This window comes from Cetorhinus maximus, chromosome 5 (assembly GCF_964194155.1).
Source record: "Cetorhinus maximus chromosome 5, sCetMax3.hap1.1, whole genome shotgun sequence".
Classification (NCBI taxonomy): Eukaryota; Metazoa; Chordata; class Chondrichthyes; order Lamniformes; family Cetorhinidae; genus Cetorhinus; species Cetorhinus maximus.
In genome coordinates this window covers 126,537,753-126,551,192 of record NC_135883.1, presented here as the reverse complement: position 1 = coordinate 126,551,192, position 13,440 = coordinate 126,537,753, and the positions used below count along the sequence as shown (strand labels likewise).

At 43.3% G+C, this 13,440-nt stretch overlaps 1 protein-coding gene across 3 annotated transcripts in view; it reads left to right on the top strand.

Moving 5' to 3' along the window:
- The window catches only part of bckdhb (branched chain keto acid dehydrogenase E1 subunit beta), a 370,867-nt gene that overhangs the window by 332,507 nt on the left and 24,920 nt on the right, over positions 1 to 13,440 (top strand). For all 3 annotated transcript variants that reach the window (XR_013576645.1, XM_078542455.1, XM_078542456.1), the window contains one exon: positions 13,243 to 13,392. Coding sequence is in view for 2 of the 3 variants with exons in the window: in XM_078542455.1 (XP_078398581.1) it covers positions 13,243 to 13,383 (141 nt within the window). In the remaining variant the exon portion in view is untranslated. The remainder of the gene's footprint in view (positions 1 to 13,242; positions 13,393 to 13,440) is intronic.

The window sequence follows — 13,440 nt, the reverse complement described above, 5'->3', positions numbered from 1 at the left end:
GTGCTTGAGTTGGAGTTTGGTGACTGAGGGAATTTAAGGGTTAATTTCTGTTTAAAGTCTAGTCTTGGTTTAATTTAATAATTAACTGAAAGTTGCTGTTTGGATTGGAAGCAGGTGAGTTTTAGACCAGTTTTAAAACAGGGCTTATACAGGCTCTGCTTGCAGCTACAACTAGTTAATTAGATAACTGGTTTAAACAGGTTTTCAGAGGCTAGATTCAGAGAGTATCAAAACAGGCTATCTTACAGTGCTGCTCTGGGCTGCAGTAGAGCGCTTAAGTTGGAGTTTGGTGACTGAGGGAGGAGGTGAGATGGGAACGAGGTGATCCTTTGAGTACTGAGAGTACGGTCGGGTAAGTATTTACTATTATCGCTTATTGTTTTTAAGATCTTATTTTGTGGTTCATCATTTGTGAGGGCTATATTCTGTAACAACAAGGAGCAGGGAAGAAGGGCCCTAGAGTAATTGATATTATTTGATATTAAGTATCTTCCAAAAGATTTAATTTAAAGGGGTAAGTCATGGCAGGGGAGATCAAAGCTGTGGTGTGCCCCTCCTGCTCTCTCTGGGAAGCCAGGAACATTCCCAGTGCCTGGGGCCAGCATGTGTGCAGGAAGTGTCTCCAGCTGCAGCTCTTGGAAACCCGGGTTTCGGAGCTGGAGCGGCGGCTGGGGACACGGTGGAGCATCAGCGAGGCGGAGAGTGTCGTGGATAGCACGTACAGAGAGGTGGTAATTCCGCAGGCTAAGAGTCCACAGGCAGGAAAGGAATGGATGACCACCAGGTAGAGCAAGACGACTAGGCAGGCAGTGCAGGAATCTCCTGTGGCTATCCCCCTGCAAAACAGATATACCACTTTGGAGACTGTTGGGGAGAATGGCCTCTCAGGGGAAAGCAGCAACAGCCAAATTTGTTGCACCACGGTTGGCTCTGCTGCACAGAGGAGGAGTAAAAAGTGTGGGAATACAACAGTTATAGGGGATTCAATTGTAAGGGGAATAGATAGGTGTTTCTGTAGCCACAAACGAGACTCCAGGATGGTATGTTACCTCCCTGGTGCTAGGGTCAAGGATGTCTCAGAGTGGCTACAGGACATTCTGAAGGGGGAGGGTGAACAGCCAGTGGTGGTAGTACACATTGGTACAAACGACATAGGTAAAAGAAGGGATGAGGTCGTAAAAGCAGAATATAGAGAGTTAAGAAGTAAGTTGAAAATTAGGACCTCAAAGGTAGTGATCTCGGGATTACTACCAGTGCCACGTGCTAGTCAGAGTAGAAATAGCAGGGTATATCGGATGAATACGTGGCTGAAGAGATGGTGTGAGGGGAGGGTTTCAGATTCCTGGGACATTGGGACCGGTTCTGGGAGAGGTGTGACCAGTACAAATTGGACGGGTTACACCTGGGTAGGACCGGGACTGATGTCCTAGGGGGAGTATTTGCTAGAGTGGTTGGGGGAGGGTTTAAACTAAAGTGGCAGGGAGATGGAAACTGATGCAAGTAGTCAGAGGAGGGGGAATCAAGGACAAGAACAAAAGACAGAAAGGGGAATAAGAAAAGTGATAGGCAGAGAAAATCAAGGGCAAGAATCAAACAGGGCCTCAGTGAAAAATAGTGGGAACGGGCAAGAAATGTTAAAAAGATAAACCTTAAGGCTTTGTGCCTTAGTGTGAGGAGCATTCGCAATAATGTGGATGAATTAACCGCACAAATAGATGTAAATAGGTTTGATATAGTCGGGATTATGGAGACATAGCTGCAGGGTGACTAGGGATGGGAACTGAACATCCAGGGGTATTCAGTATTTAGGAAGGATAGACAAAAAGGAAAAGGCGGTGGAGTTGCATTGCTGATTAAAGAGGAGATTAACGCAATAATGTGGAAAGATATTAGCTCTGACGTGGAATCTGTATGGGTAGAGCTGAGAAACACCAAGGAGCAAAAAATGTTAGTGGGGGTTGTATATAGACCCCCCAAACTGTAGTGGTGATGTTGGGAATAGCATTAAACAGGAATTTAGAGACACATGCAAAAGAGGAACATCTGTAATTATGGATGACTTTAATCTGCATATAGATTGGACAAATCCAACTAGTAACAATACCATAGAGGAGGAATTCCTGGAGTGTATACGGGATAGTTTTCTGGACCAATACGTTGAGGAACCAACTAGAGAACAGACCATCCTAGACTGGGTATTGTGTAATGAGAAAGGAATAATTGGCAATCTAGTTTTGCGAGGCCCCTTGGGGATGAGCGACCATAACATGATAGAATTCTTCATCAAGATGGAGAGTGACATAGTTGATTCTGAGACTAGGGTCCTGAATCTTAATAAAGGAAACTATGATGGGGACGCGATGGATTGGGAAACGTTACTTAAAGGGATGACGGTGGATAGGCAATGGCAAACGTTCAAAAAGCGCATGGGTGAACTGCAACAATTGTTTATTCCTGTCTGGCACTAAAGTAAAATAGAAAAGGTGGCCAAACCATGGCTTACAAGGGAAATTAGAGATTGTATGCCTCTTCCTTGGATCTAATATTTATTGGCCAGAAAAAACAACAGACCTGAGGATTTGGAGCACTTTAGAATTCAGCAAAGGAGGACCAAGGGATTGATTAAGAAGGGGAAAATAGAGTACGAGAGTAAGCTTGCATAAAAACATAAAAACTGACTGTAAAACTTACTATAGGTATGTGAAGAGAAAAAGATTGGTGAAGATAAATTCCCCTTACAGTCAGAAACAGGGGAATTTATAATGGTGAACAAAGAAGTGGCTGACCAACTAAATACATACTTTGGTTCTGTCTTCACAAAGGAGGACACAAATAACATACCTGAAATGTTGGGGGACACAGGGTTTAGTGAGAGGGAGGACTGAAAGAAATCAGTATTAGCAGGGAAATGGTGTTGCAGAAATTGATGGGATTAAAGGTAGATAAATCCCCAGGGCCTGATAATCTACATCCCAGAGTACTTAAGGAAGTGGCCTTAGAAATAGTGAATGCATTGGTGGTCATCTTCCGAGATTCTGTAGACTCTGGAACAGTTCCTACAGATTGGAGGGTAGCTAATGTAACCCCACTTTAAAAAGAGAGGTAGAGAGAAAACAGGGAATTATAGACCAGTCATACTGATGTCGGTAGTGGGGAAAATTCTAGAGTCCATTATAAAAGATTTCATAGCTGAGCACTTGGAAAGCAGTGGCAGAATCGGACAGAGTCAGCATGGATTTACGAAAGGGAAATCATGCTTGCGAAATCTACTGTAATTTTTCAAGAATGTAACTAGTAGAGTTGATGAGGGGGAGCCAGTGAATGTGGTTTATTTGGACTTTCAGAAGGCTTTCGACAAAGTCCCACATAAGAGATTAGCGTGTAAAATTAAAGCGCATGGGATTGGGGGTAGTGTATTGAGGTGGATAGAAAACTGGTTAGCAGCCAGGAAACAAAGAGTAGGAATAAACTGATTTTTTTCCGAATGGTAGGTAGAGACTAGTGGGGTACCGCAGGGATCAGTACTGGGACCCCAGCTATTCACAATATGTATTAATGATTTAGATGAGGGAGCTGAATGTAATATCTCCAAATTTGCAGATGACACAAAGCTGGGCGGGAGGGTGAGCTGTGAGGAGGATGCAGAGATGCTTCAGTGTGATTTGGACAAGCTGAGTGAGTGGGCAAATGCATGGCAGATGCAGTATAATGTAGATAAATGTGAAGTTATCCACTCTGGTAGCAAAAACAGGAAGGCAGATTATTATCTGAATGGCTATAAATTGAGGAATGGGAATGTGCAACGAGACCTGGGTGTCCTCGTACACCAGTCGCTGAATGTAAGCATGCAGGTGCAGCAGGCAGTAAAGAAGGCAAATGGTATGTTGGCCTTCCTAGCGAGAGGATTCAAGTACCAGAACAGGGATGTCTTGCTGCAATTATACAGGGCCTTGGTGAGACCACACCAGGAATGTTGTGTGCAGTTTTGGCCTCCTTATCTGAGGAAGGATGTACTTGCTATAGAGGGAGTGCAGCGAAGTTTACCAGACTGATTCATGGGATGGCGGGACTGACATATGAGGAGAGATTGAGTCAGTTAGGATTATATTCGCTAGAGTTCAGAAGAATGAGGGGGGATCTCATAGAAACCTATAAAATTCTAACAGGAATAGACTGGGTAGATGCAGGAAGGATATTCCCGATGGTGGGGGAGTCCAGAACCAGGGGTCACAGTCTGAGGATACGGGGTAGACCATTTAGGACTGAGATGAGGAGAAATTTCTTCACCCAGAGAGTGGTGAGCCTGTGGAATTCACTACCACAGAAAGTAGTTGAGGCCAAAACATTGTATGTTTTCAAGAAGGAGTTAGATATAGCCCTTGGTGTGAAGAGGATCAAGGGATATGGGGAGAAAGCAGGAGCAGGCTATTGAGTTGGATGATCAACCATGATCATGATGAATGATGGAGCAGGCTCGAAGGGCCGAATGGACTACTCGTGCTTCTCTTTTTAATGTTTCTATTCAGCAATGGTAATGCTACTGAATGTTGAGGAGCGATGGTTTGATTCTTTCTGGTTGGAGGTGTTACTGCGTGGCACTTGTGTGGCACAAATCTTATTTGCCATTTATCAATGCAAGCCTGAACATTGTCCAGGCCTTGCTCAGTATCTGAGGAGTTGTGAATATAACTGAACACAAGGCAATTATCAGTGAATATCCCCACTTTTGACCTTATGCTGGAAAGAAGGTCAATGATGAAGCATCTGAAGATGTTTGGGCCTAGGACACTACCCTGAGGAACTCCTGCAGCAATGTCCTATGGCTGAAATGATTGGCCTCCAACAAACACAAGCATCTTCCTTTGTGCTAGGTATGAGAGCAACCCGTGGAGCGCTTTCCCCCAGATTCCCATTGACTTCGATGTTGCTAGGCTCCTTGATGCCACACTCGGCCATGGACAGTGACTCTCACCTCACCTTTTGAGCTCAGCTTTTCTTTTTTTCACCATTTTTGGACCAAGGTTCTAATAAGGTAAGGAGCCAAATGTCCCTGGTGGAACCCAGACTGAGTATGGGTGTGCAAGTTATTGCTGTGTCAGTGCTGCTTGATAGCACTCGATGGCACCTTCCATCATTTTGTTGACGATCGAGAGTAGACTGATAGGATGGTAATTGGCCAGACTGGAATTCTTCTGCTTTTTATGAACAAGAAATAGCTGGGTAATTTTCCGCATTGTCAAGTAGATGCCAGTGTTGTAGCTGTAGTGGAACAGATTAGCTAGGCATGTAGCTAGTTCTGAAGTACAAGTCATTAGTCTGCTGGGATCCTGTCATGGCATGTAGCGTTTGCTGCATCCATTACCATTATCGTAAAGATTGTTATAGTTCAAACAGAAGGTGCACCATCACCTTCTCAGGAGACCTGGGGAAAGACTCTAATCTAATCTTGCCAACATCACCCACATCCAAAGAACATATTCATTTTTTAAAAATTCTGTATGTCTGTTATGTTTACAAAAACAATATGTCTTTCTCAAATCTTGTTGTCACTGTGGGATAAAGTTGATGTGCTCTGAACCAAGCTTCTAGAGTGGGGCATTATAGATAGTGGGGCAACCTGCTGAAGGATCGGACAATTGAGGATAAACTTTCTCTGATGGCTAATCACAGAGGCACCATAGCAGCATTCATCAAATAGTCCAAGGTCTAGACAGCTCCAACCGCTTGGCTGAAAGGAAGCTTGAAGATTTATATCACTGCATAGGGGTAAAAAAGAAGAAAAAATTTAAAAATACAATTAATATTGAAACTACAAACATACCACAAAAGGCTCATGAAATGTTTTTGTAAATTTTAGTAGTTACAATTTGGATAAGTTAATTTAGACCATAAGACATAGGAGCAGAAATTAGGCCATTCGGCCCATCGAGTCTGCTCCGCCATTCAATCACGGCTGATAAGTTTCTTTAGGTGCACCACATGTGGAATCTGCCTCACATCATTAAAGATGATCTTTTGGCAGACTTAAATGTACAACTTCAACAGTTTATTATAATTTAATACTTGGATTCCCATAACCTATTCTATGTTTTGGATAAATGGTGCATATAATTTATCATAATTATAACAAATGTTAAACCTATAATAACTACATTTGTTCATTTCAGTCTTAATAATGTTAAGTGTAGGTCTGTCTATGTTTCAAATAACATTTTCCTTCAAATGATTTCAAAAGGACTCAAATTTTTCTGAGGAATCTTAATACCATATTTATTTAATACAACTTGACAAGACTTTCAGACAAGATGATTGATGAAACACACAGAATAGTGAAAGAACAGTTTGATACTGGTTATCTGATACACCCTTAAGCACATAAGAAAACATAAGAACATAAAATTGAGAGAGTTTCTATTTCAGTATACCTCAAAGTTACAAACCTGAACAAGTACTGTAGGTTCTCCAAGCCTGGGGGTCCAGCTTATGTGACAACATATGACTGATGGTTTTCCAGATGATTGACATAAAGACCTTAGGTGTACCTTCTTTTGTTAGTACAACTACTACATCAAGTAATAGAGCAGGTTCCTATTCCTCCACCTTAAAACTGATGTTTCTCAGTATTGCTATCCCATAGACACCAATAACCTTTAAAAAGATATTTGAACTACCAGTGACTAGCTGAAAAGATTATATAATAGGATTTCAAGTTTAAGACTATTACTGTAACAAACAAAAGGCAACATTGTCTAACCACTATCCAGTAGGCAACTTATACTTTAAAGTACAGAAATATTTCCCCATTTGGAAATGACCAAAAATCCCCTTCTCCCTGCCACCACCACCTCTGCCCCCCCCCTTCTAATTCTACAACTGATTTTCACTGAGCATAAATAGAGACCTCTTCCCTCTAGCCCAAGCTAGGTGAATCTTCCAGCCTCCTTTAAATCCTCACAAACTCAGTCTCTTCAATCTGAGTGTGAGCTCCTACTCCCATTCCGTGTGGTGACCCAACAGAATCAGCATTTTCTCTGCTTCAGGTACAGGACTAGCTGCCTTTATCTCCTGCTCTCTGCTCCTCAGATAGCTGAAGACTGACTTGTCTGTGAGTTTCAGGGATATGTTAGGAACCCTGTAACCTGGTATTGCAATGGCTTTCTATGGACATTTTTCTTCCCAAAGCCCATCAAAGTGAATCACATGAGCCTTGTATCCAGGTAAAAATGTTAATTAGCTATCTCCTAGACCTCCAACTCCAATCTATCTTGGAATTAAACAAACGGTTTAAAGTACAACCTATGAAAAGCCTGAAACTCCTAACACCTCCCTGTGATACTTGGAGACTAACAGTTGACCCACAGTCAACACAGGTATGAACATCTTGCCCCTTCTCAGCAAGTCTTTTGACTTAGGCCCCTCTTGTCCTCATAGCAACCAAGCCACCCAGGTTTTTTGCCAGGCAGAATTCAGAGCAGGTCACATGACCCTCTTTATTCCTCTATTTTACTTTAAAGAGGCAGCTCCAAAGCATAACAATCTTATAAACTTAGTATTTGTAACATCAGCAAAATAACATTTTGGATGATCTAACAAAAAGTTTGATTCAGGATATCTACACCATTTCTCACACCAAATAGCTGCTTACACTGAGTGAGTTATGTGAGATACGCTTATTCATCCATTAATCATGCTGACTCAATTTACTACGTTAGAAATGTGTGATTTTTCCATGTTTTGTTAGTGGTGCCTTTCCATGTGCAATCATGTTAATCATTTACATTTCAGATCAACAATTTGCTGGAAGAGTGAGCTTTTACAATCAGTATTCGGCTACGAAAGAATAAATGTACATTGAGAATTAATTTTGAAGGCTTTGTTCTTAAAAGAAAGATTGTACTAATATTGTTTTTCCTAACCTCTGGATGCCTGAAAACAGTGAAGTATTTTTGAATTGTAATCACTGTTATGCAATAGGAAATGTGGCGGTGGCATAGTGGTATTGTCACTGGACTAGTAATCCAGAGAACACGCAGATGGTGGAATTTGAATTCAGTAAAAATCTGGAATGAAAGTCTAATGATGACCTTGAAACTAATATCAATTGTAAAAACCCCATATGGTTCACTAATATCCTTCAGGGAAGGAAATCTGCGATCCTTACCCGTTCTGGCCTACATGTGACTCCAGACACACAGCAATGTGGTTGACTCAAGTGCCCTCTGAAATAGCCTAGCAAGCCACTCAGTTGTATCAAAAAAGGAATGAAACTTGGCGGACCACCCGGCATTGACCTAGGCACTAGAAACGACATCAGCAATCTCAGCCCTGTCGACCCTGCAAAGCCCTCCTTACTAACATCTAGGGGCCAGTGCCGAAATTGGGAGAGCTGTCTCTCAGACTAGTCAAGCAACAGCCTCACATAGTCATTCTCACGGAATCATACCTGACAGATAAAGACCCAGACACCACCATCACCATCCCTGGCTATGTCCTGTCCCACCGGCAGGAAAGACCCAACAGAGGTGGCGGCACAGTGTTATACAGTCAGGAGGGAGTTGCCCTGGGAGTCCTCAACATTGACTCCAGACCCCATGAATTCTCATGGCATCAGGTCAAACATGGGCAAGGAAACCTCCTGATTACCACGTACTGCCCACCCTCAGCTGATGAATCAGTGCTCCTTCATGTTGAACACCACTAGAGGAAGCACTGAGGGTGGCAAGGGTGCAGAATGTACTCTGGGTGGGAGACTTCAATGTCCATCATCAAGAGTGGCTCGGTAGCACCACTACTGACTAAGCTGGCTGAATCCTAAAGGACGTAGCTGCTAGACTGGGGTTGCAGCAGATGGTAAGGGAACCAACAAGAGGGAAAAACATACTTGACCTCATCCTCACCAACCTGCCTGTCACAGATGTATCTGTGCGTGACTATCGGTAGAAGTGACCATCAGTCATTGTGGAGATGAAGCCCTGCCTTCACATTGAGGATATCCTGCATCGTGTTGTGTGGCACTACCACCGTGCTAAATAGGATCGATTTCGAACAAATCTAGCAGCTCAAGACTGGGCATCCATGAGGCGCTGTGGGCCATCAGAAGCAGCAGAATTGTACTCGAACATAACCTGTAACCTCATGGCCAAGCACATCCCCCACTTTACCATTACCACCAAACCAGGGGATCAACCCTGATTCAATGAAGAGCACAGGAAGGCATGCCAGAAGCAGCACCAGACATACCTAAAAACGAGGTGTCAGCCTGGGGAAGCAATAACACAGGACTACTTGTGTGCCAAACAGCATAAGCAGCAAGTGATAGAGCTAAGCGATTCCACAACCGACCGATCAGATCTAAGCACTGCAGTCCTGCCACATCCAGTTGTGAATGGTGGTGGACAATTAGATGACTCACTGGAGGAGGAGGCTCCACAAATATCCCCATCTTCAATGATGGAGGAGCCCAGCACATCAGTGCAAAAGATAAGGCTGAAGCATTTGCTACAATCTTCAGCCAGAAGTGCCGAGTGGATGATCCATTTTGGTCTCCTCTGGAGGTACCCAACATCACAGATGCCAGCCTTCAGCCAATTCATTTCACTCCATGTGATATCAAGAAATGGCTGAAGGCACTGGACAGTGCAAAGGCTATGGGATTGACAATGTTCCGGTAATAGTACTGAAGACTTGTGCTCCAAAATATGCCACGCCCCAAGCCAAGCTGTTCCAGTACAGCTACAACACTGGCATCTACCCGACAATGTGGAAAATTGCTCAGGTATGTCCTCTACACAAAAAGCAGGACAAACCCAACCTGGCCAATTACTGCCTCATCAACCTCCTCTCGATCATCCGTAAAGTAATGGAAGGGGTCATCAACAGTGCTATCATGTAGCACTTGCTTAGCAATAACCTGCTCATTGACGCCCAGTTTGGGTTCCACCAGGGCCACTCAACTCCTGACCTCTTTACAGCCTTGGTTTAAACATGGACAAAAGAGCTGAATTCCCAAGGTGTGGCGAGAGTGACTGCCTCTGACTTCAAGGCTGCATTTGACTAAGTGTGGCATCAAAGAGTGCTAGCAAAACTGGAGTCAATGGGGATCAGGGTGGGGGGGTAAACTCTCCACTGGTTGGAGTCATACCTAGCACAAGGGAAGATGGTTGTGGTTGTTGGAGGTCAGTCATCTCAGCTGCAGGACATCACTGCAGGAGTTCCTCAGGGTAGTGTCCTAGGCCCAACCATCTTCAGCTGCTTCATCAATGACCTTCCTTCAATCTTAAGGTCAGAATTGGGGATGCTCACTGATGATTGCACGATGTTCAGCACCATTCGCGACTCCTCAGATACTGAAACAGTCCAAATGCAGCAAGACCTGGACAATTTCCAGGCTTGGGCTGACAAGTGGCAAATAAGATTTGTGCCACACAAATGTCAGACAATGACCATCTCCAGCAAGCGAGAATCTAACCATCACCCCTTGATATTCAATGGCATTACCATCATTGAATCCCCCACTATCAACATCCTGGGGGTTACCATTGACCAGAAGCTGAACTGGACTAGCCATATAAATACTTTGGCTGCAAGAGCAGGTCAGAGGCTTGCAATCCTGCGACGAGTAACCCACCTCCTGACTCTCCAAAGCCTGTCCCCATCTACAAGGCACAAGTCAGGAGTGTGATGGAATAGTCTCCACTTGCCTGGATGAGTGCAGCTCCCACAACACTCAAGAAGCTTGACACTGTCCAGGACAAAGCAGCCTGCTTGATTAGCACCACATCCACAAACATTCACTCGCTCCACCACCGACGCAGAGTAGCAGTGTGTACCATCTATAAGATGCACTGCAGGAATTCACCAAGGCTCCTTCGACAGCACCTACCACTACCATCTAGAAGGACATGGGCAGAAGATAGATGGGAACACCACCACTTGGAAGTTTCCCTCCAAGCCATTCACCATCCTGACTTGGAAATATATCGCCGTTCCTTCACTGTCACTGGGTCAAAATCCTGGAACTCCCTAACAGCACTGTGGGTGTACCTACACCACATGGTCTGCAGCAGTTCAAGAAGGCAGCTCAACACCACCTTCTGAAGGGCAATTAGAGATTTGGCCAGCCAGCGAAGACCGCATCCCGTGAATGGAAAAAAAATCGCGAAGGAAGCAGTACTGAGCAAACTGATGGAGCTGCAGGCTTACAAGTCTCTGGGTCTTAAAAGAGGTGGCTCATGAGATAGTAGATGTGTTGGTGTCAATTTTCCAAAATTTGCTAGATTCTGGAAAGGTTCCATCAGACTGGAAAGTAGCAAATATCACCTTCCTATTAAAGAAGGGTGGGACAAGAAAACAGGAAACTATAGACCAGTTAGCTTGAAGTCTGTAGTGGGGAAGGTGTTTGAATCTATTAAGGAGGCTATAGCTGGGCTCTTAGAGAAATTCAAGGTAATCGGGAAGAGTCAGCATGGCTTTGTGAAAGGGAAATCATGTTTAACCAATTTATTGGGGTTCTTTGAAAGAGTAACGTGCTATGGAAGGGGAACCTGTAGACGTGCTGTACTTGGATTTCTAGAATGCATTTGATAACGTTCCACATCAAAGTTTATTGTGGAAAATAAAAGCTCATGGTGCAGGGGGTAACATATTAGCATGGCTAGAAGATTGGCTGGCAGAAAACAGAGTATACATAAATGGGTTTTTTTCTGATTGGCAGGGGTCTGTGCTGGGGTCTCAACTTTTTACCATTTATGGCAATGGCTTAGATGGGGGCAGTGAAAGCATGGTAGCTAAATTTGCAGATGACACGTAGGTAGGAAAGTATGTTGTGAAGAGGACATAAGGAGGTTGCAGGCAGATATAGATAGGTTGAGTGCGTGGAGAAAAATCTGGCAGATGGAGTATGATGTGAGAAAATGTGAAGTTGTTCACTTTGGCAGGAAGAATAAAAAAGCAGACTGTTACTTAAACAGCGAACGGCTGCAGAATTCCGAGGTGCAGAGGAATCTAGAAAGCTAATGGAATGCTATCCTTTATTACGAGAGGAATTAAACATAAACGTAAGGATGTTATGCTTCAGTTATACAGGGCTTTGGTGAGACCACATCTCCAATATTGTGTGTAGTTTTGGTCTCCTTATTTAAGGAAGGATGTAAATGTGTTGGAGGTGGTTCAGAGTAGCTTTACTAGATTGATACCTGGAATGAGTGGGTTGTCTTAAGAGGAAAGTTTAGACAGACTGGGCTTGTTTCCACTGGAGTGAGGGGTGACTTGATTGAAGTATATAAGATCCTGAATGGTATTGACAAGGTGGACGTGGAAAGGATGATTTCCCTTGTGGGTGAGCCCAGAGCAAGGGGACACTGTTTTAAAATTAAGGGTTGCCCTTTTAGGACACAGACGAGGAGAATTTTTTCTCTGATGGTTGTGCAACTTTAGTACACTCTGCCTCAGAAGGCGGTGGAGGCAGGGTCATTGAGTATTTTTAAGGTAGAGGTAGATAGATCCTTGTTAGGCAAGGGAATCAAAGGTTATCGGAGGTAGGTAGGAATGTGGAATTCATAACACAAATAGATCAGCCATAATCTTATCAAATGGCAGAGCAGGCTTGAGGGGCTGAATGGCCTACTTCTGCTCCTATTTCGTATGTTTGTATAGAATGATGATCAACAGATAGATCTTACGTAGATTAGTTTTACTTCACTGAGAATGGGTGTGCTCTTACCATTAGACATTATTCCAGGAAGCTCTGTGATAGTAAATGTTTTGAATGTCCCATCGGAGAAGATTCCTTATATGAATGAACAAAGCTTTGAAGTAGATTCTTTCTTATTATATGACCTATTAAACACAAAAAAAACAGAACAGTAATATCATTGTGTGACTTGCTGCATGTTTTCTCTGTAAACTCAACCTGCTTTTCATGAGTCAGGTTAATGTTATGCAGATAGGGAACATGGATTGATTTGTTGCACGGAAAGAAGAAATGTCAGTCAGTGAAAACTAAACCAGTTGATATGATGTTACCACGTCCATTCTGGGCCAGAAGTGCTCAGAGCACAATGCACGATATCTAAAACAGTATTTGTTAACACAAACTTGCACTAGATAGAGCATGAACTAAATAGAGTACACTTTGTGCTTTCTGGGTGTAGCTCTAAACACCCAGAAGGTTAATTTGTGTAGACAAAATCTGATTGTCACTGAATCCTGTGCTCATATTACTTTTTTTTATGTAATTTACAGGAAGAATGCTTTCTTAATCTGGAGGCACCGATCAGCAGGGTCTGTGGATATGACACACCTTTCCCGCACATCTTTGAACCCTTTTACATACCAGACAAATGGAAGTGCTTTGATGCTGTGCGGAAAATGATAAATTATTAAGTGCGGCAGGTAAGAAACCTCAATTTCAAAAGGATATGTGTTAACACCTGAAATATA